At 52.9% G+C, this 21,915-nt stretch overlaps 2 protein-coding genes across 15 annotated transcripts in view; one reads left to right on the top strand and one right to left on the bottom strand.

Moving 5' to 3' along the window:
• Positions 1–3,556, top strand: part of NDST2 (N-deacetylase and N-sulfotransferase 2) — a 10,286-nt gene extending 6,730 nt beyond the window's left edge. For 3 of the 4 annotated variants that reach the window (XM_023204924.1, XM_023204923.1, XM_023204925.1), the window contains 7 exons: positions 622–718; positions 1,482–1,605; positions 1,740–1,914; positions 2,131–2,301; positions 2,409–2,518; positions 2,713–2,815; positions 2,924–3,556. In XM_023204924.1, coding sequence (XP_023060692.1) covers positions 622–718; positions 1,482–1,605; positions 1,740–1,914; positions 2,131–2,301; positions 2,409–2,518; positions 2,713–2,815; positions 2,924–3,049 — 906 coding nt within the window. In that variant the 3' untranslated portion in view covers positions 3,050–3,556. The remainder of the gene's footprint in view (positions 1–621; positions 719–1,481; positions 1,606–1,739; positions 1,915–2,130; positions 2,302–2,408; positions 2,519–2,712; positions 2,816–2,923) is intronic. The other variant, XM_023204926.1, reaches the window with a different exon arrangement.
• Positions 3,557–3,666: 110 nt separating this feature from the next.
• ZSWIM8 (zinc finger SWIM-type containing 8) lies at positions 3,667–20,238 on the bottom strand. Of its 11 annotated transcripts, none has more exons than XM_023204913.2 (26): positions 19,361–20,238; positions 16,624–16,777; positions 16,273–16,367; positions 15,917–16,089; positions 15,632–15,739; positions 15,419–15,500; positions 15,164–15,284; positions 14,278–14,479; positions 13,955–14,130; positions 12,604–13,597; positions 11,762–11,872; positions 11,414–11,593; positions 11,136–11,319; positions 10,825–10,923; positions 9,799–9,923; positions 8,440–8,680; positions 8,183–8,341; positions 7,850–8,078; positions 7,385–7,674; positions 7,001–7,224; positions 5,983–6,471; positions 5,266–5,449; positions 4,990–5,166; positions 4,707–4,826; positions 4,269–4,379; positions 3,667–4,144 (listed from the first exon to the last, which is right to left on the bottom strand). In XM_023204913.2, exons 1-26 carry the CDS (start codon positions 19,566–19,568, stop codon positions 3,684–3,686), a joined length of 5,697 nt encoding a protein of 1,898 aa, XP_023060681.1. In that variant the 5' UTR covers positions 19,569–20,238; the 3' UTR covers positions 3,667–3,683. The 11 variants fall into 11 exon arrangements, with proteins under 11 accessions (XP_023060681.1, XP_023060680.1, XP_023060679.1 ...); XM_023204912.2 differs by having other exon boundaries at positions 10,825–10,908; positions 11,741–11,872; positions 19,361–20,235; XM_023204911.2 differs by having other exon boundaries at positions 11,741–11,872; positions 19,361–20,233.
• Between the last annotated feature and the right edge of the window lie 1,677 nt (positions 20,239–21,915).

The raw sequence follows: 21,915 nt of genomic DNA, 5'->3' as shown, positions 1-21,915 counted from the left end.
TTGCTCTGTCACCCAGGCTAGAGTACAATGGTACAATCTCTGCTTATTGCAACCTCCACCTCCCGGGTTCAAGCGATTCTCCTGCCTCAGCCTCCCCAGTAGCTGGGAATATCCGCACCCACCACCACGCCCGGCTAATTTTTGTATTTTTAGTAGAGATGGGGTTTCACCATGTTGGCCAGGCTGGTCTTGAACTCCTGACTGCAGGTGATCTGCCCACCTTAGCCTCCCAAAGTGCTGGGATTACATATGTGAGCCACTGCGCCCAGCTGGGATGGGGGTTTAAGAAAAGACTAGGCCAGGCCGGGTGCAGTGGCTCACGCCTATAATCCCAGCACTTTGGGAGGCTGAAGCAGGCAGATTACCTGAGGTCAGGAGTTTGAGACCAGCCTGACCAACTTGGAGAAACCCCATCTTTACTAAAAACAAAATTAGCCGGACGTGGTGGCACATGCCTGTAATCCCAGCTAGCAGGAGAATTGCTTGAACCCAGGAGGCGGAGGTTGCAGTGAGCCGAGATCATGCCAATGCACTCCAGCCTGGGCAACAAGAGCAAAACTCCGTCTCAAAAAAAAAAAAAAGACTAGGTAGGCCTTATCTGATTATTGGCCCTGGCTTCAGAATCCCTGTGATGACAAGAGGCACAAAGATATCTGGTCCAAGGAGAAAACCTGTGATCGTCTCCCGAAGTTCCTCATTGTGGGACCCCAGAAAACAGGTGAAGTATCCTTAGCTAACTTCTCTTGGCCTGCCTTAAACCCAAAGGATCCTTTTGTCAAGGAACTCTCCTCTCTCCAGGTAATCACAGGAATGAAAAAAGTGTTTTTAATTTTAATTTGTTTTTTTTTTTTTTTTTTTTTTTTTTTGAGATAGAGTCTCACTTCTTCGCCCAGGCTAGAGTGCAGTGGCACGATCTCAGCTCACTGCAACCCCACCTCCCGGGTTCAGGCAGTTCTCCTGCTTCAGCCTCCCCAGTAGCTGGGATTACAGGCAGGTGCCACCATGCCTGGCTAATTTTTGTATTTTTAGTAGAGACGGGGTTTCACCATGTTGGCCAGGCTGGTCTCGAACTCCTGACCTCAAGTGATCCGCCTGCCTTGGCCTCCCAAAGTGCTGGGATTACAGGCATGAGCCACCGCGCCTGGCCTTAATTTGAATTTTTAAGAGAGAAAAAAAGGAACTCCTTTTATATCCACCCCTCACTGATCCAGTCTCTTGAGGCAGTGATTCCTAACCCTCGTTGTATATCAGAATCATCTGTAGTGTTTTCACAAGATCCACAAGTCATTCTGGTGCACAGTTAAAGCAGAGAACCACTGTTTTAGCCCTTCCCTGGGCCTCTCTCAGACTTGCCTCCTATCATTGTAGTTTGGCCATGGGGGATTTTCCTACCCAGAGTGGTTATTTTTTCACTTCCTTCAAGCTTATGCTGTTGAGTGGTTTTCCCTCCCACAATGGCCTGTTCTTTCTCTCCCATTTAGGGACTACAGCTATTCACTTCTTCCTGAGCCTGCACCCAGCTGTAACTAGCAGCTTCCCTAGCCCCAGCACATTTGAGGAGATTCAGTTCTTCAATGGCCCTAATTACCACAAGGGTATTGACTGGTGAGACTAGGTCCCATTTGAATGTTTCTCAGAGGAACACTCCCTTCCCCCAAAATACCCCATTCCAGCTTCCCTCAGCACAGACTTCACTCTGCATATTTTTCTGCTTCTCTCTCTTCTGTGCTACTTCCTAGGTACATGGATTTCTTCCCTGTTCCTTCCAATGCCAGCACTGATTTCCTATTTGAAAAAAGTGCCACCTACTTTGACTCAGAGGTTGTACCACGGCGGGGGGCTGCCCTCCTGCCACGAGCCAAGATCATCGCAGTGCTCACCAACCCTGCTGACAGGGCTTACTCCTGGTACCAGGTCTGCCTGAAGCTAGGGACACACAGGCTAAAGGTTGGGGGTAGGGGGTAGGGGGCAGTGACTGCTAGAGAGGGAGGAAGGAGTGAGGGTAGAGAAACTTACTAGTGCCTTGGGGATGGGTACCCATGCTGTGCTGTCTGTCACCAAACCAAGCGTAAGGGAAGAATAATACTGTCAAATCACTAGTCCTTCACCTTCCTTCTCTTTTTCCTTCAGCATCAGCGAGCCCATGGAGACCCAGTTGCTCTGAACTATACCTTCTATCAGGTGATTTCAGCCTCCTCCCAGACCCCTCTGGCACTACGCTCCCTGCAGGACCGCTGTCTTGTCCCTGGCTACTATTCTACCCATCTACAGCGCTGGCTGACTTACTACCCCTCTGGACAGGTATAATCCCCACAAGAGCCGTCAGTGGGCTTCCCCTTCCCCTCTTCTTCCCTTCAGCCCAGAGGCTTCTTAGGAATATAGAGGGAACCACATCCCTGTCCCTTTAGTTGCTGATTGTGGATGGGCAAGAGCTGCGTACCAACCCAGCAGCCTCAATGGAGAGCATCCAGAAGTTCCTGGGTATCACACCCTTTCTGAACTACACACGGACCCTCAGGTGGGAGAGCATGACCCAGGGGAGGAGTACTCTATGGGAAATGGGGAAGCAGGTTGACCGTGTCTGTTAAGAGACATGGATTTACTGTCTCACAAGGAGAGACATGTCCCTGTGGGCAGAGAGGGGCATTGTGCATTTATGGAACTTGAGTTTCTCTTTTCCCTGCCACCTCATGGCCTCTTCCTGTTGAGCAGGTTTGATGACGATAAGGGATTTTGGTGCCAGGGACTTGAAGGTGGTAAGACTCGCTGCCTCGGCCGGAGCAAAGGCCGGAGGTATCCAGATATGGACACTGAGGTAAGTAAAGCCAGGGGCTGGGGAATCCCTCTCCACTTCCAGGATCTGATTCTGTGTCCCACTAGTGTCCCACTTCTTACCATTTCTGCTTCCATTTTCTCCTGTCAGTCCCGTCTTTTCCTTACGGATTTTTTCCGGAACCATAATTTGGAGTTGTCGAAGCTGCTGAGCCGGCTTGGACAGCCAGTGCCCTCATGGCTTCGGGAAGAACTGCAGCATTCCAGTCTGGGCTGATGTCCCAGCCTCCCATACCAGCAAAATGCCCTCTGCTTCCCTAAGGGGCAAGCCCAGAGCAGGGCCCACAAGGGGGATTAGAGTGGCCTGGCCCCTCCCCCTCTACCTCAGTAGCCCCCTAAGAAGGGAAGAGTATCCTTTTCCCATAGCTCTGGGGCGAATAAAGGGACTTCCTTTGGTACCCCACATCATGGTACTAGGTACCTTTGACCCATCATCTTGGGAGGTGGGGAGGAATGAGAGGGTTCAGGCAGGGTGTAGGGGAATGTATTAGTCCAATGAGATTTCCCTTTTCATCCACAGCAGTGTATCTATCTATACCTGGCTATGGGAGGGACCCCTTGCTATGGCCCCTTTAGTCAGGCAGTGGGATCTACCTGTGGCCCGGCCTCCCTAATGTCATTCACATTGAATGGGGATGAGGTCGGACAGTGGCTCATAGAGCTGAGTATGAGCCCTAGCTGTGGGCTAGAAATGTCCTTAATAAACATCCTTATTTTTCTGTTTTGTCTGCCTCCCTGGAGTGGGAAAAACTTAGACTAAAGCATCAGTTTTCCCCCCAGTTCAAGGTTCATCTGCACATGGAGTTTGGAAAGAAGGGAAAGGCCCAGGTCGACTAGAGTAAAAAAGGAGTTTATATATTTATAAATGCCAAATAAATACCAGAGGCCACCCAACGCCCCCTCCCAGACAGGGCTGTCTCCCCCAGCCCTAGGCTTCTAGGGTCTGAGACATCTTGGCCCCAGGCTACAGCCCAAGAGCAGCTGTCAGTCTGGGCTACCAGGGAACTGAGTGAGGATGATCTGTCCAGCCAAGCTTCACTCCCCCTGTGTGAGGGGCCCCCATAGCCACAGGCCCGGGTCCCTGTACAGGACCCTACGGGTGAAAGACTCAGGGGGAGAAGGTGGCCATCTCGAGTGAGACCCGCTGCCACAGCTCCTTGGTCTGTTTGCTGCGCTTGAGGTTCTGTAGGATGTCGTTGAACTGCATCATGCCCATGGGCGTCAGGCAGAAGGCGCTGCGGGCGCTCCGGATCGCATTCACAAAGTCGTCGTAGTCCGCAGGAGTCAGGTGAATCAAGCGGTGGTGGATGTACTGGAGGAGGATGTGTGCAGGATGAGCCTTAGTACAAAGCACAGAACCAGGCCCTGCCTCCCTTCCCTCTGGTCCAAGACCACCCAGAAGTGCTCCACCCTGCTCCATAATTCTAGCTTGTCACCTGCATGTATGCCTGCTGGCAGCGCTGCACCAGTTGGTGGAAGGCCGGGGCACGCAGGTGGTTGTGGGCATGAGCGGGACTCAGCCGCTGCAGCGTCTCCATGACGATCTCCTGCAGCACAAACGGGCTCAGCACCCCCTTGGCTGCCCCCACACAGAACTGGTGCACGTAGTTCACTCCTGGGGGGCAGGGGGAGGGGCATGAGACGGGGGTGGCCACCTCTGCCCTAGGGACCCAACTTACATATCTCAGCTCTGGCCTGGCAGAGAGCCTCCCTCCACCCCAGGAGCTGAGGTAACCCTCCGCCCCCCGCGCACGCACACATACCCGACCAAGGCCTCAACTCTGAGCAAGAGCTAGGAAGGAGGTCTGGGATAAGGAAGGTGGGGAAAGCAGGTGGGGGGGGGGGGAAATGGTCCTAGGGAGGGGAGGTGTTACCCAGCTTTGCTGCCAGCCCCAGCAACCATTTGACATCATCAGTGTAGGGGGGGGAGCGGGAGAAGTTGTTGGGGTGATCGTTGTGTGCCCGGCGACCCAGCATCTCCAGTGCCAGCATTCCTGGGAGATAAGAGTGGGTACATGGTAGGGTGTATCCTCTTCACACTTTACCCCAACCTGCCTCCTGACCCCACAGTAAACAAATGAAGAGCTAGAGGAAGGGTCCTCTGAGGAGCCACTGGCACAACTGCAGGTAGGAGCACAGAAAGGGATGTCCTCTCACCGACACGGTAGGCAGCATGCAGGTGGTGCAGGCTGTGGGGACTGACTGGCTGACTGTGCGTCTCCTCCTCGGGTGGTGGAAAACCTCCGCTCACCAGAGGGCTGGGCTGTGTGGTCAGGGCAGGCAGTGAGGCACCCTGGATGGCTGGAAACGTGGATGCTGGATGGACACTGCTCACTAAGTGGGATGAGAGCCATGTCAGGAACTCAGCCCAAAGAGAGGCAGAGAAGATTCCCTCCCCACCTCCCCTGCCCCGTGTGCCTCCCCTCCATTCACCTGTTCCCTGGCCCCACAACTCACAGGCCACACTGGTGGGCAGTGGAAGCCCTGGCTCTGTGTGGTAGGGATGTACTGTGATGGGTGCCATGGAAGGGACGGGGAAAGACACAGCAGTGGCAGCAAGTGAGGGAGGAGTCACTGAATAAGGGTACTGAGCCCCCAGGAATGCAGGATGCACACCCTAGGGGCAGGGAGAAGAACAGAGGGCAGATGCCAAGTTCGATTAGGATGTTGCTGTCCTGCTTCACCCCCACAAGCTGCTAACCTGACAGTTCTTTTTTTTTTTTTTTTGAGACAGAGTCTTGCTCTATTCTCCAGGCTGGAGAGCAGGGACATGGTATCGGCTCACTGCAACCTCTGCCTCCCAGGTTTAAGGGATTCCCATCTCAGCCTCCCAAGAAGCTGGGATTATAGGCGTGCACCCAGCTAATTTTTAGTAAAGATGGGGTTTCCGCATGTTGGCCAGACTGGTCTCGAACTTCTGACCTCAAGTGATCCACCCACATCGGCCTCCCAAAGTGCTGGGATTACAGGCGTGAGCCACGATACCCGAACGTCATTTCTTATTTCAGTTGGGCTGCGTCCCCCAGACTCCCACCACCTCACCAGGACTTTTGGACAGCCCAATTATACTCCCAGAGTACCCCACTCCAACCCCCTATGAATTTCCAGTATTTTCCCACATCTCACCCCCCAGCAGAACACTGGTCTCACCTGTGGGTATGCAGAGCTGGGCACAGGGAAGACGGCAGGCCGGGGCATGTGAGGCATGGGGTGGGCGGGGTGAGCTGGGTGAGTGAGGTACTGAGGGCTACAGGGCAAGTGGGGCTGTAGAGCAGTGTAGGGGTGCAGGCCAGGGGAGTGGCCATGCCCCAGTCCTGGACCCGGGTACAAACTAGACCCCACCGAGATGACGGGCACCACTGTGGCTGCTGCTGTCACTGCTGCCGCCGCCACTGTAACTGGCTCGGTCCCTGGGCCCCCTCTACCCTCAGGCATACCCCGCCCAGCCTCCCCAGCTGCCCTGATCCCACTGGCACTACAGCTTGTAGCCCCTTCACGGGCTGTGGATGAGCCACCTGCAGTTTGCTCATATAGCCAGAACCACTGGTGAGCAACCTCAAACAACACTTCAGGGTACACGCCCCCACCCTTAGCTGCCTCTTCCACTGCCATGCAGGCCTTCTCCAACATCAGGTTGTCCTGGAAGAGAGGGGAACAGAGTGTTAAGGGGGAAAGGCCTTTACTACATGGATGGTGTTAGATGAGATTCCAGTGTCTCCCTCAGAGCTGTCTCATTCCCAGGGAGGCATCAGAGGTCAGTGTCAATGCTTAGAGTCCGTTATCAGAAGTGCTTCACACACTGAATACTGACCAAAGTAAGTCAAGACCCAGGTTATAGTCCCAGTTCCAAACTAATTTAACAGCCCCCTCCCATTCAAGTCTTATATGTATGAGGCCTTCCCTTAAGTTTTCTATCCTGAGTGATCATCTTCGTCCCTAAACTGTAGGCCTCCATTTCCTTATCTGTAAAATAGAAATAAACCTAACCTTTGAGTTGTAAAGATGGGTGCAAAAGCACATTAATAGGTAAAATGTCGCCATGAGAGGACCAACAGTCATCTGTAAACTCCAGGATATGCGAATCAAGAGCTGGGCCCTTAGCTTTCCTATGCCCAACCTCCCTGCCCAGATACCCCAGAAGAGGTTCCCAGATTGCCCACAGAAATACCTGTTCCTTGCACTGCACCAGGGCCCGCTGGATCTCATTAGGGTTCAATGCATGGGCATGAGGCAGGCAGCTCAGGGCCAGCTCTGCTGCTGCCCTCACCATATTGGAGTCTCTTGCCCGTGATGCCCTGTCAGCCAGGGATGCAACCTCAGGGGGTGTCAGGTGCCCATCCCAGCATTCTACCAGTATAGTCAGGGCTGCGCTGCCTATCTCCATGGCCTGGCCTTAGAGGAAAGGAGAGAAGGGCAGAGTTGGGTTAGTGTGGGCACCACTGAGGTGTGAGAATAATGTCTCTTTATCAGATCAGTAATCCCCCACAAAGATAAGGCTCTTATCCCACCAATTAATCCCCCTCCCATACCCAGGTCAGGTCAAATGATTTACCTGTAATCCAGGAAACGTGAGAAGAGTAAGTACGTGAGAGCCAGTTGGGAGAAACAAAGTTGTGCAGGCCAAGGGCATAAAGCCCAATCTCGAAGGCGCAAAGGTGCAGGTTGCGGTGAGGACCCTGGTGGCCCCCTGAGGAAGATGGATGTGTGAAAATGGAAGTGCTGCTGTTGCCCCCTGCCTTGATCAGCACTGTCTTCGCCAGCTCGAAGTAGAAGTGTGCAGCTGCCTCTGATGGCTGATTGGGTACATGGGGGGCATGACTCTCGGGGCGGCGGCCCTTGTACCTGAAGGGGCAATGGGGTAGGGACGGGGGTTGGGGTTTCTTTGAAATGGGTATCCAGGTAGGTTGGGAAGGACCAGGGAAAGTGAGGATGCTGGGAGACAATGGTTGGATTGCACTAGGGATATGGCTCTGAGGGTGGGCCAGATCAGGGAAGATGGGGAGTTCTTCCCACTGACCTGCCAACTTCAACGGTCTTTGCCCGGGCTCCTCCACTGGCACTGGCCCGGCGACTTCCACTGGAGGATGAGGAGCCCAGGGAGTCTGAAGAAGAGCTGCTAATGCTGTCACTGTCCTGACCTCGACCCCAGGAGGTGGGGGCCCAGCCCCCTCGAAGTGGTCTCCGGCTTAAGGTTGGGGAGCTATCCGATGTTGTTTCAGGGGCACTGCTGTCAATGCTGGCCATGCCTAACCCCCAAAAGAAGTCAGTCTCAGAAGTCAGGAGTCCCAGATTTTAGACTTTAACCTTCAGGATTATCCTTCCCTCTATGCTAGCCCACAGGCTGTCCTACCTGTGTGCTTCTTCTTAGGCCGTCCTGGAGACCCCCATCCCCGTCCATTATAGCCTCCACGACTGCCAAGTGCCAAGCGGCTAGGAACTTTCCCTTCTGGCCTGGGGGTCAAAGCTGCCTCAGATGGAAGACCCTCACAGGGGGAATGTGGGGAACTCTCTAGGTGAGGAAAACAGGACGCTGGGATGAGCCCCGGAAAGGGGACCTCAACATAGCTCCACACCATTCATCCCCCCTGCCCAGTGCCCCCACCTCACCAGGCACATTCTTCTCTGTGAAGCCCTCAGTGGGGCCTGGCCCAGCCCCTGCCACACTCCCTGGTTGAGCAGGCCCTGCAGAGCCTGAGGTCAGTGGTTGCAGGGCCCCTGGGGCAGATGGGCCCCCGTGCTTTGAAGGAGACCTCTGGCTGGCTGTGGTTGGGCGGCTAGATGAGTAGAAAGAACTCAGCGTCTGTGGCTTATGTGTCTGGCTCTCTCGGTCCAAGAGTTTGTCTAAGATCTGGAAGACAGAAGCAGTGACCTCCAGAGAAGCAGTGACAGGATGCCCTTTAGCTCCTGACTTCTGTTACCTTCCTGTCTCCTTGAAATGGCCAACTGCTACATCCTCAGGGAGGCTTCCCCAGTTAAAACCACAGGATGACCTCCTGGCTTACATGTCTTTTGTTTGTAACTTATTCAACCCCAACATATCTTGGTATCCTCCATTAACACCCACAAGGCAGAATATACTGATAGTCAATAAATACTGAAATAAGCCAATGAATGACTTTATGCCCTCTGCTTCTCTTCTTCCACCCCCGGCCCTAGCACTCCTATAAGAACCATTGGTCTTCTCTTATTCTTTATGAGATGTCCCCAAGATTCCCTACTTACCTCCTATGGGCAGAAGAGCACTTTTCTTTTTTTCCTCTTCTTCTTTTTTTTTTTTTAAGAGACAGGGTCTCGCTCTGTTGCCCAGGCTGGAGTGCAGTGGTATGATTATAGCTCACTGTAGCCTCAAACTCCGGGCTCAAGCAATTCTCCCACCTCAGCCTCCCGAGTAACTGGGACTACAGGCGCGCGCCACCATGCCCGGCTAATTTTCTAATTTTTTGTAGAGACAGGGTCTCACTATGTTGGCCAGGTTGGTCTCAAACGATCCTCCCGCCTCTGCTTCCCAAAGTGCTGAGATTACAGGCATGAGGCACTGCACCCAGCCTAAAATAGCACTTTTCTCATTGTACTGGAAACTCCCTGAGAAAGGTAGTAAAATGTGCTCTCTTTCTCTGCCTGTCAAAGGCCCCAGTACCTCAGTCCCTTACTTTTTTTTTTTTTTTTTTGAGCCCGGGTCTCGCTCTGTCCCCCAGGTTGGAGTGCAGTGGCGCAAACCCAGCTCATTGCACCTCTGCCTCCTGGGTTCAAGCAATCCTCCCACCTCAGCCTCCCGAGTAGCTGGGACTACAGGCATGTGTCACCACGCCCAGCTGCTAATTTTTTGTATTTTTTGGTAGAGATGGGATTTTGCCATGTTGCCCAGGCTTGTATCAAACTCCTGGGCTCAAGCCATCCACCCACCTCGGCCTCTCAAAGTGCTGGGATTACAGGCATGAGCCACCGCACCCGGCCCCAGTCTCTTACCTTCTTAAGCTTGGCCTGGTCGTCCTTGTAAGTGATCATTAGTGCTAATGCCAGGTCACCCTTCTCCCGACGTGTACCTTCACATAAGAGGGGATGTTCTGCCTCGCTCACTGTTGTCTTCATGCCTGTGAGAAAGAGGACCTTATGGGGATTGAGAGTAGTCATAATTCCCAAGGCAGCAAAGGCAAGAGGCCAGGGTTCCCAAGCCATCAGCATATGAAGTAAGGGGTTCCCTTGGTCCATGTCACCTACAGAAGTCCTCATTGACTATTACATCCAACCTAAGCTCTGGTGTGCTTTTCAAAACCTTCATAACCAGGTCCAATTTGCTTACCCAGCATGTACTTACCACTTTAGGGAAGCTGGGCTCCTCATTCTCATGAAAACTTAATTGCATTGTGTGTTTACTCATGGTGTTCGCTGGTCTAGGACCTATTGATTTTTTAACCCACATTCCATATTCTACCACTTCCCTTAGGCCTTTCCCTAGATTTCTGTTTTGCTGCCCTTACAATATCCAACACCTATAGCACACAATTTTTCTTTTCTTTTTTTTGAGACAAGGTTTCACTCTGTTGCCCAGGCTGGAGGGCAGTGGTGCAATCACGGTTCACTGCGGCCTCAATCTCCAGGCTGAAGCAATTCTCCCACTTCAGACTCTGGAGTAGCTGGCAGCACAAGGCATGTGCCACCATACCTGGCTAATTTTGTTTTTTTTTTTTTTTTAGTAGAGATGAGGTCTTGCTAGGTTGCCCAGGCTGGTCTTGAACTCTTGAGCTCAAACGATCCTCCTGCTTCAGCCTCCCAAACTGCTGGGATTATAAGCATGGGCCACCACACCCAGCCATATAGCACACAGTTTTGCCCTGAATTCCTGACTCTCTTACAGGCACTAGTTGGCTCACACATGTCACCCTGACCTTCCCATTACCATATAGCCCTTCAGAACAACGCACAGGTCTCATGTCCTTTAAGACCTGAACCAGGCTTAGCTCATGGATGTGCTCAAGACATTGACAGACTCACCCAAGGCAGCAACTGCTGCTTCAAATCCCAGCTCCTCATCCCCAGGTGTCTCGCTGTTCCAATTGCGACTTGGGGGCCGGGAACCTGTGGGGGAAACCACTGTATAAAAGTTGGGGTAAGTCAGGCAGACAGAAGTATCATGCATGGGGAAAAAAATGCAAGGGAACCCAAAATCCTCATCATCACAGACCTACCCATGAAGCTGCCTGATGGGTCCTAAAGGTGATTCAGAACCTTGGGGCTCTTGGTTTTTCTTAGAGAAAGCTACCCCTACCCCAATTCCCCACTTACTGTAGGGTCAGGCACCATACCTGGAGCACAGAGAACGTCAAAGATGAAACTGGCCAACATGAGAGGCAACACAGGCCGATAGTCACAGAGCGTCCCCTCCCGAAGCTCCTCTGCCCGGCACCGCATGGTACTCATCTCGCTCGGACCCAGAGGGATCTTCTTGAGCAAGGCAGCCACCTCAGATTCCTGGTATGCCAGCTTCACCTGAGGGCACAGGAGAGAGCTCAGTGTGTCAATAGAGATCAAGGTATAAGGCTCTAAAGAGACTGAAGTACAAGGCTGAGATGGAGCCTCTGACCTCCAAGGCCTTGGTAGAAGCTGGAGGCCTCTGCAGCTCCAAGGCAAACATGCCAACTCGGAAGGCCAGGTTGTGGTGCTCTGGACGCTCACTTAGCACTGTCAATAGGAAAGCTGCCTTGCTCAGGGTGTTGGTAGCCACCCAGGTCTGACGGCTCGTGGATACCTTGTTCTTCTTGCCCTAGAAAGGGAAGAAACACAGGAGACAGGCAGATGATTCTGACTTACCCTGGTGGAGGCAGAAGGAGGCTCTCACTTGGGGTGGGGCATGGGAGCAGGCTGGGGGTAAGTGGGGGAAGGGAGGGTAGAGGATGGGGGTCTCTCTCACCTTGGCAGGGGGCGGCTCTACCTTGAGGTCGGGTGGGTTGGCTAGCAGATCCTGGGCAAGCTCCACGGTGAGACGGGAGGCCTCATTGCTGTAGCCATGTGCATGCAGGGCCTCAGCACAGGCAAACAGTACCTGGAGGGAGGACATGGGACCAGAGAGGTTGAAGTCCCAACTTCCAGGGGCAGGACATCATGCTCACTCACACAGCCAACATTCCTTGAACACTTGCTACATGCCAGGCCCTGCGCTGCTCCACAGGAGCTCTGGTTAGAGACCCAGATACATAAACGCACGCCACCGTGATGCCAGCTATTACAGGGAAAAGTCAATGGGAAGCAGGTGGGATATCTTGGGGCAGAGGGACAGTATCAGAGAGACTTGCTAGAAGAAGTGATCTTTAAGATCCCTGAGACAAGAAGAAGAAACACTGGCTAATGGAGAAGAACATTCCAGGCAGAAAGGTCAATCTGTCCAAAATCCTGGAGGCAAGAGAGAGCATGGCAGATACAGGAGTGGTTCAGCTGACTGGAGTGCAAAGGACAGAACAGCCAAGTGAGGCTGGCAAAGCAGGCAAAGACCAGATCAAGTGGACCCTCATAGGTCATGCCAAGCACTTTCATTTTATCGTAAGGGCAACAGGAACCCATTGAAGGGTTTTAAGCAGGAGAGTGACACCACCACATTTTAGGAAAATCATGTGGAAGCAGTAAAGAGAGTAGACTGAAAGTAGGGAGGCTAGTTGAGCGCCTGCAACAGGATTCTCACAGTCCTGGTGATGGTCCTGACACTCCCAACTAGAGCTAGAAGGCCCCTCCCCGCTGTGGCTAAGAAGCACCCAGCCCTCCCTCCTTCCATCCCCTCACCTCCATGCGGCTCTCCTGTTCCAGCGGCTTCAGCCCAGCGAACAGGTCGTGCTCCTCCCCAGCCCCGCCCTCGGCCTTCTCTTCCTCGCCCCCAGCCCCATCCTGGGCATTCAGATAATACGCCTGGTAGTCGTCATCCTCCTCTCCAACTGCAGGGGCTGCCTCTTTGGTTTTGGGAAGCCCACTGCCACTCTCATCTGTAGAAGGGAGGTCGTCCCGGGTACAGACATCCCCAGGCAGTAGGCCAGGGGGGCCGGCAGAGGCTGTGGGAGGCTCAGGCCCTTCCGAGAAGTACACACCACCATCTTCTTCATAAGTATCTGGGGGCTCAGGAAGGAAAGTGGAAGGGCCTCGGGAGCCACCGTGGAGAGGACAGGGTGGAGGGCTCTCAGGGAATCCCCCGAAGGTGCTGGCCTCTGCGCCCAGGGCCAGGCTGCTGTCATCCAGGCTCATCTCAGCCAGGTCAGGCTCCAGGGAGCTGTCTTCACTGCTCAGCCGTCGCTTGCTCCCGCCACCTGCTGAGCCCTTGCTCCCACTGCCAGCCCCACCCAGTGCCTTGGCTTTGCCCCCACCTGGACCCATCTTATGCAGAGCTTTATCTCCCCCTTCAGCTGAGAGGCGGCGGGGACCCCGCTGTGATGAGGGGACCCCCTCACCCAAGCCCTTTCGCTTGGTCCCAGGCTCCTTGGGCCGCACAGCTGGCTCAGCAGGAAGGGGCCGGGGCCGGTCCCGGGATTCCTCCAGGCCCCCAGAGCGGGAGGCACCTGGCCGAGAGGGCAGGGCCCGGGCCCAGCACAGTGCCAGCTTCCTGTCAGTGCCGCTGTAGGTGACACCAGGAAGTGGGTAGGCCTCTTCCCAGTTGAAGTAGCAGGCCTCCACCGCTGGCCGGAAGCCAGGGAAGAGCCGCTCCAGCGTCTTCTTGTGTTGGCCCCGCTTGACGTTCTCAATCACCTTCAGTTGCCACTGCCGCAGCTGCGTACACAGTTCCCGGCGCCTGTGGGAACAAGGGGCAGGAGGCTGCTGAGGGGCTACTGGGAAAGGATGGGCATGGAGTAGGTGTACACCCCAAAGAGGGGCACAGGAAAAGGACACAGGAAGTACTTCTTGACCCAGCCCCATAAGCATCACTGAAACACTGGGGAATTTTGAAAATGGGTGTTATTTAGGGGAGGGAAGGATGAAAGCCTCTCAGAAAAAGGACTCATAAATCACTGCTAACACCAGAGCTCAGCACCTCCCATTTCCCAAGGACTAAAATCATGGTATGTCTCTGCAAACAAGGAGATGAAGGCTCAGTCTGTCCTGAGCTGGCCCAGGCTCAGTTCTGTGGTGAGCCTCAGGGGAGACTCACCGCTGGGGGCTGAGTGCAGGGTCCAGCACGGCCAGCCTCCACAGTGTGACCATCTCGTCACACATGCTGGCACAGGCATGGGCTGCCACCTCTGACTGCCCGTTGCTACGGCCCGTGTGCCCACTGGCGCTGCTGTGTGAGGCTGAGGTACGTACGCTATACCACCAACCTGTTATCTGGAGACAAAGAAGGCTGTGAGCTGCACCTGACAGCTCAGAGAAAGGCAGAGTAGCCCTTTCAGAGTCCCTTTCAGCAAAAGGAGGATGAGGCGGGGGGAGGGCGAGAATGAGCCACCATGGGGCTCCCCAGTGCTGGGTGATTACCTGCTCATAGGTGAGGCACTGGTCAGTGAGGATTTCCAACAAGGGGGCAGCATTGCTGTCCCTCCGCTTGAACATCTCCCGCACGATGCTTAGCAGGTTCCAGACGCCCTCCGGCTCACGGCCCCTCAGAGGGCGCAGCAGACATGCCCATTCGGCAGCGGCTGGCGGCTCCGTGGAAGACAGATACATGGAGTTCACATCACTATAAAAGCAGAGGAACAGAAAACCATAACAGTAAGACGGGGCTGAATGAAACCTAAAAGGGCTTCCGGCCCCAAAATACAGAAGACAGAGAGAAAAGGACATCTGTAACAATTTTTGTTTTTCCTTTTTTGAGACAGAGACTTGCTCTGTAGCCCAGGCTTGAGTGCAATGGCACGATCTCAGCTCACTGCAACTTTCGCCTCCAGGGTTCAAGCAATTCTCCTGCCTGAGCCTCCCGAGTAGCTGGGATTCCAGGCGCCCGCCACCACGCCTGGCTAATTTTTGTATTTTTAGTAGATACGGAGTTTCGCCATGTTGGCCAGGCTGGTCTTGAACTCCTGACCTCTGGTGATCTGCCCACCTTGGCCTCCCAAAGTGCTGGGATTACAGGTATGAGCCACCACCCCTGGCCACAAAAACTCTTTAAATCTTTCTTGCCTCCATTTCCTGATCTATCAAAGGAAGAAAAAGAACTCTTGCTAGGTAAGAGCAGACCACTCTGTGACTGTACAAGGTCACCATCTTCCATCGATTCGTTAGTGACAATTGTGTGCCAGGCACTGTGCCAGTTCAGGGAATAAAAGTTAGGGGTCACAGGCAAGAATAGAAGAAAGGATCTGTCATCAGCCTGAGGGACGCTCCCCCTCCACCACAGACACAGGTATGCAGAGATCTGATTTACCTGAAGACCACAGGGGAGGGGCCACAGAACTTGTGCAGTGTCTTCTTGATGTTGTCAGTGAGTGTTGATTCATCTAGATACCAAGTACTCTGGTCCGATGCTGAGGGCCCTGCTGTGGGGTCTGAGGATGACAAGCAGTCAGTCACCTAGAGATAGGGGCCTGGATTCGCCTGACAACAGCAAGCCTTGAGTAAGTGGCGCTCTGCACTACAAGCTTGCTTTCTTCCTACTGCCCGTCTTTCTCACCACACTCACCCGGAGCTCCACACACTGTATTGATGGCTGTTGACTGGGAAGACAGGAGTTCGTCTAGGAGACGCTGAGCTGTGGGGAGGATCTGAAGGAGAAAGAGACAAAGGCAGGCAGAACACGGACTAGGTGAACCCATGGAGGCCTGGGCCTAACAGGAAAGCTGCTATGCGGCCTGGCCTGAAGCTAATTGCAGGAGGGGGTGCCGACCTCACCCACCTGCTGAGGGAGCTCACTGATGAGGTACTGAGCAAACTTCTGCAGCTGGTCCCTCTGTAGCCGGGACAGGGACTCTGAGACTGGGGCTCGCAGACAGACTGCAGAAGCCTGAAGGGGACACAGAGTAAAATGGAATAATCTGAGAACAGGCTTGCTGGAGCTGGAGCTGGGGGACAGAGAGGCAGAGTAGGGGAGGTGAGGGGGCTCACATTGTAGCCAGGCATGCAGCAGAGAAGGGGGGGATGGAGCGTAGGATAGGGCCGGGATAAATTGGGAGGGCCTCACGTTGTGGATGCGGAAGAGACAGAGTGCCACGACGTGGGTGCACCATTTAGCCCCAGCCCCACAGGTACAGCTGCAGGAAGTGACCCGGCAGCGGTCAAACATCACAGCCACGTTGTAGGCCCCTTTGGGAGGGACCATCTGAGGTGGCACCACTGTAGCACTCAGGTGGAACCCTGGGGAGAAATGGGGGCGTGGTCAGGGAGCACTGTCAAGACCTGGGTCTCTGCCCTTGACCCTGGCCCTGCAGTTATTCAGGCAACATGCTCCAGCTTCTTGCAGTGTGTAGTGTGTTCTTACTTCATAAGCCAGGGGATGGGAGGAGCAGGGTGTGCCACATGGCATGATGGCCCACTCACCTATCTGCAATGGGTCCTTCACAGCTCTCATGCGGAAGAGCTGATCCCCTCGCTGAAACTCATCTGCACTGCCATTGGCCAGGCATGAATACAGCCTGGGGGTGAAGAAGAGGACACAGCCAAAACTCAGCAAATAACCTTTGGCAGACTCTGTCAGAGACCACAACACCCTAGGCACTCTCTCTCTGGGCGGGGGACGGGGGTGGGCAGGGGGGGAATCCCAGGCAATCCCTCCCTTGTCTTCCTCTCACCACTGCCCCAAATACAATGTCTCCTTTGTTCTGTGGGAAACCCAGCAGACAGTATGGAGTATCAGGAACCCACTTCCCACCATCAGTCCTTTGGCCTCACCGAATGTCCTCTTCATTCTCAGGGAAGCTCCAAAAAGCAATTCGGAGCTGTAGCTGCTCAGGCACCGGTGGGTAAACTTTCTCCACCACTTCAAATGGGATGTGAAATGCCACCTGCTTTGCTGACAGCTCCACCAATGGAATCACCAGTCCATCTTTGCAAACAATGGTTGGGATCAGGGGAAAGAGAATAGGAAATGAAAAGGGCCATGGTTTCTTGGCACTCATGCCAGTGCCACATCCTGGGCCTCACCTTCACTATGAAAGAAAGAGGAGACCTGGATGAAAGTCTTAGGGATCCCCCTACAGGATACACTAACCCTTAAGGCTCCATATGGGAAAGGGGAGCTGGACAATCCTCAGCCCACAGCCGGCTACACCTAAGGTCTAGAACAGAAGATACCAGAGATATCTTAAGAAACACCTGGCCAGAGAGGTACGTTCCAGGACCCTAGCAAGTAACCCTGCTCACGTGGCTCAGCATTGAATTTCCCATATTCCACGAACATTTTAAATTCGAATTACATGGTTAATGTCTCTCCTCTGGCATTCTTGCCTCCAACTGCTTTTTTTTTTTTTTTTTTTTTTTTTTACCATCTCTTTTACTCTAGATGACTGTAGGCCTCCAGCTAAGGAGAAAAGATAGACCAGAGCCTGGACGGGATCTCAAGAAGCACGAGAGGCCAGACCACTTTTGGCATACCTAAATGATGACTTCCCACACTGGAAACCCTCAAGGGGAGAGAGTTATCGCAGGGGACCTAGCTGCTGCTGCAACTGGAATCACCTGGACTAAGATAAAGTTACCACTCAAGGTTTTCCACAGTGTTTTAATCAAAAAGTAGGGATAATAGGACAAACTGTACATCTTACAAAATTGCCAGTCACATTAAAAGATAGATCAGAAAATCATAGAATTAAAAAAACCTTTTTAAAAAAGTTGACCCCTTTATTTATTTATTTATTTTTAATTTATTTTGAGATGAAATCTCACTCTGTCACCCAGGCTGGAGTGCACTGGTGCCATCTTGGCTCACCACAACCTTCGCCTCCTGGGTTCAAACTTTCCTCCCACTTCAGCCTCCCAAGTAGCTAAGATTACAAGCAGGTGCCACCACACCCAGCGAATCTTTTGTACATTTAGAAGAGATGGGATTTCATCATGTTGGCCAAACTGGTCTCAAACTCCTGACCACAAGTGATCCACCCAACTCGGCCTCCTAAAGTACTGGGATTACAGGCATGAGCCATCGCACCCGGCCAACCCCTTTATTTTGCAAGTGAGTGACTGAAGTGGGGGGATTGGGGTAATATGGCACGTTTTCCCAGATTTTAACCTAACCCGGAAGATATCAATATGTTAACAATCTTCATCACCATGACTTCAGTTACTTCCCTCAAAGTGTGGGAGCACTAAGCCCCAATACTACCCACATACTCAAACATGAAAGAAGCCAGAAGGCCACAGAAGACCCACGGTAAAACTGCCTATGATCTGTGTGTGTTTGTGTGTGTGTACACAGGACGTATTCTCTCTCTAACTGAAGCTGAATGTCACCACTCCGCCACTCCTAAAAAGTGATACATGTGCCAGGCGCGGTGGTTCACGCCTGTAATCCTAGCACTTTGGGAGGCCGACGCGGGCAGATCACCTAAGGTTGGGAGTTCAAGACCAGCCTGACCAACATGGAGAAACCCCATCTCTACTAAAAATAAAAAATGAGCCGGGCATGGTGGCACATGCCTGTAATCCCAGCTACTCGGGAGGCTGAGGCAGGAGAATTGCTTGAACTGGGGAGGCGGAGGTTGTGGTGAGCCGAGATCGTGCCATTGCACTCCAGCCTGGGCAACAAGAGCAAAACTCCGTTTCAAAGAAAAAAAAAGTGATGTATGTAAATTTCTCCGTGTCCCAAAAGAGCACCAGAAATCTCCACAAGCCAGTTTGGAAAATGAGACTGTTGGAAAGGCCTGAGTAGAATCACACAAATTAAACTCCTCAACTGCTGAAAAAAGCCAGCTTCCACTGAGGACCAGGACAAAAACTGTGCCATGAGGAAGGCACAGCAGGCAAGTCCCAGCCTTGGCTTCTGACAGATGTTTGACATGGCCAGAAGCAAACAAAGCCTATGATCTAAACCTATGAACTATGGAATCTCTGGCAGGCCAGTTCACCTCACTTTCCTCTGGGTGGGATCCCTTCTTGGTGCTTCTGGGATCAGAGATCAACACTCCAAAGCAAGAAGCTCCCAATGCATTTTGCAATGCGGTGACACGCCACAAGTGGTCACTTCTTCACAATCAGCCCCCTACCCACATTCTCTTCTGTCTACTTTCCGGTATGCCTCAGACTGAACTCAGTTAAGTATTCCCAAGTCAAAGACAAGATTCTTCTCCTTTATCCCATCTCTGAGGCAAAGGAGTGACGAACGATTTACTTTGTGTCCACAGGATCTCCCTGCCACAGCGCGCGCGCGCACACACACACACACACACACACACACACACACACAGGTGTGGAGAAGCCAGCCCACCCCAGGAAAGCCAGAAAAGCGAGTTCTGAAGTCTGTTCTAAGCTTGGGACAGCTCCCAGTCGGGGACAGCTCCCGGCCGGGGACAGCTCCCCGCTCTTCCCCTGGCTGAAGGGAGCTCTCGGTCGGGGACAGCTCCTGGTCCCGGACAGCTCCCGAGCGAGGCCCAAGCAGGGCCTGCCGCTCCTCCTCCCCCCAGCTCACTCTCACCTCGCATTCTGGTACCGCCACTGCCACCTCCGCCACCGCCGCCAGTGGGGGAATTGGGCCCCGCTGACTGTTTGCGCCATCCCCGCCAGTTCTGGCAGAGGCTCTCGGCCTCGGAGATGAAGGAACAGAGCGAATCCTCCTCAAAACGGTCCGAATCCTCGAATGAGAAGCGCTCTCCGTCCTCCCATTCCGCAAACATCAGCTCCATGGGGCCCGCACCCCCCGGAGCCGGGTCCCCCCCCGCGGATCCGGGGCCTGGGCCGCCGGCCGGGGGTTGAGGGGAGGCCCGGGGCCTGAGGGGCGAGCCGGGGCTGGGGGTGGCCGGGGCGCTCAGGGCGGCCGTGCCGGGCGAGAATCTCAGGCCTGGGAAAGAGACGGAACCGGGCCTCGCCCAACAGCGAGGTGCAAGCCGTGATCTTGGCCAGTCTCCGAGACTTAAGGCCGGGACCAAGCGCTCGGCGGCTGGGGCCTCTAGGCGGCTGCGGAGCCGCCTCCCCCATCAGCTGATCCGGACTTCCGGCCGCGCGGGCCGCCACCACTTCCGCCCCTGCGCGCTCGGGATCCGGATCTGGTACGGGCGGATGTAGGGGACACGTTTATTTAATTGCTGCATTTGCTTTTTTTCTCTCGAGCCCTCAGACGCTATAAGGAAGCCAGCCCCTAATGTTATACGAAGCAACTACAGATCCCAGCAATAACTCGGAGTCCATAAAGTCCCCAAGGAATAAACAGCTGCTATGCATGTTGGGAATCGTAGGCTGTCAGGAGAGGACAGGAACTATTGGATGGAGTTATTGTCTTAACTCTGGATAGGCCCCAGGGCCGCACCACCTTCTGGGAATCGTAGTCCAGAAGTCTGCAATCCAGCCGACCTTTTTATAGGGTCTAATTGGGGAAACATCAGAAAAGAATGCATTTGATTTCAGGAAATGGTTGTACTGTTTGTCCATACGGCCTTTGGGTCTACTAACTCAACCTTTTTTTGTGCCATGGACCCTTTAGCAGTCTAGGCAGGTTTCTGGACCCCCTTCTCAGACTGTTTACAAATGCACAGAATACCAAGAATTACAAAGGAAACCAGTTGTTTAAATACAATTATTAAACTATTAATAGAACAATTTTGTAACGTAATAATGCTCGTTTATTTACACATTAAATGACAAGATCTAGGAGGCAGTATAGTAACTATCATAATTTTGAAGCTGGTCATGAGTATAAATGCTTTTTGAGATATTTATAACCAACTGTAACTTGATAGGAAAATACCGTGATTTCATATGGGTTTTGATAATGTTACTGTGGTTTGTTTTCCATAGCCCTGACTGAAATGCTAAATTTCAGTTGTAGTTAAAAATACAAATTTTCCCCCAAGTTCACAGACGTCTTAAGTGGAGTCTATTGACGTAGGTTAAGAACTCCTAAGGCCGGGCGCGGTGGCTCACGCCTGTAATCCCAGCACTTTGGGAGGCTGAGGTCGGCGGATCACGAGGTCAGGAGATTGAGACCATCCTGGCTAACACCGTGAAACCCTGTCTCTATTAAAACTACAAAGAATTAACCGAGCATGGTGGCGGGCGCCTGTAGTCCCAGCTACTCGGGAGGCTGAAGCAGGAGAATGGTGTGAACCCTGGAGGCGGAGCTTGCAGTGATCCAAGATCGCGCCACTGCATTCCAGCCTGGGTGACAGAGCGACACTCCGTCTCAAAACAAAAACAAAAACAAACTCCTAAGCCTAGTCCAAAGTGCGTAGGCACTGAGCTTCTTCCTATAGCTAAAAGGCTCATCCTGTAGAACTGGACACTTGCCCAGGGATCTACGTAGGGGATATGAAGAATGTGGGAAGAGACAACTGTCAGTGGATCAGGGAGGCAAGACCCCTTCTTACCTTAATAATTATCCCATTGCTGCATTAAAAGCACCACTGATGTTTGTCCCACATTTAATGCTGTAAAGTACATTAAAAAGCTAACTCAATTATGCCTGAAAGGGCAGAGTATACATAAAATGCTATGCAGTTTTTCCTAATATCAGGGGAAGCACAAAAGTGAATGCCTTCTGCAACTAGGCAGATAACTTGAGAGAAGTAAACAGGTAATAAAGTAGACAATTGTTAATTCTGTTTCACCATTTTGTAGAGTCCAGTAGTGAGGTCACTGGAGAATGCAGACAAATGATAATCAGCTCTACCTAATTATTGCCGGGTGGAAATAAGAAAATAGGGCTGCCAGAGCTTTTAATTTTTTTTATTAAAAAAAATAAGTGGCCGGGCACGGTGACTCACGCCTGTAATCCCAGCACTTTGGGAGGCCAAGACGGGTGGTACTTGAGGTCAGGAGTTCAAGACCAGCCTGGCCAACATGGTGAAACTCTTGTCTCTACTGAAAATACAAAAATCAGCCCGTCATGACGGCCGGTGCCTGTAATCCTAGCTACTCGGAAAGCTGAGGCAGGAGAATCACTTGAACCTGAGAGGCGGACGTAGCGGTGAGCCGAGATAGCGCCACTGCACTTTAGCCTGGGCAACAGAGCGAGACTCCGTCTTAAATAAACAAACA

This window comes from Piliocolobus tephrosceles, chromosome 9, assembly GCF_002776525.5.
Source record: "Piliocolobus tephrosceles isolate RC106 chromosome 9, ASM277652v3, whole genome shotgun sequence".
Lineage (NCBI taxonomy): Eukaryota > Metazoa > Chordata > Mammalia > Primates > Cercopithecidae > Piliocolobus > Piliocolobus tephrosceles.
This window is presented reverse-complemented; position numbering and strand designations above follow the sequence as displayed.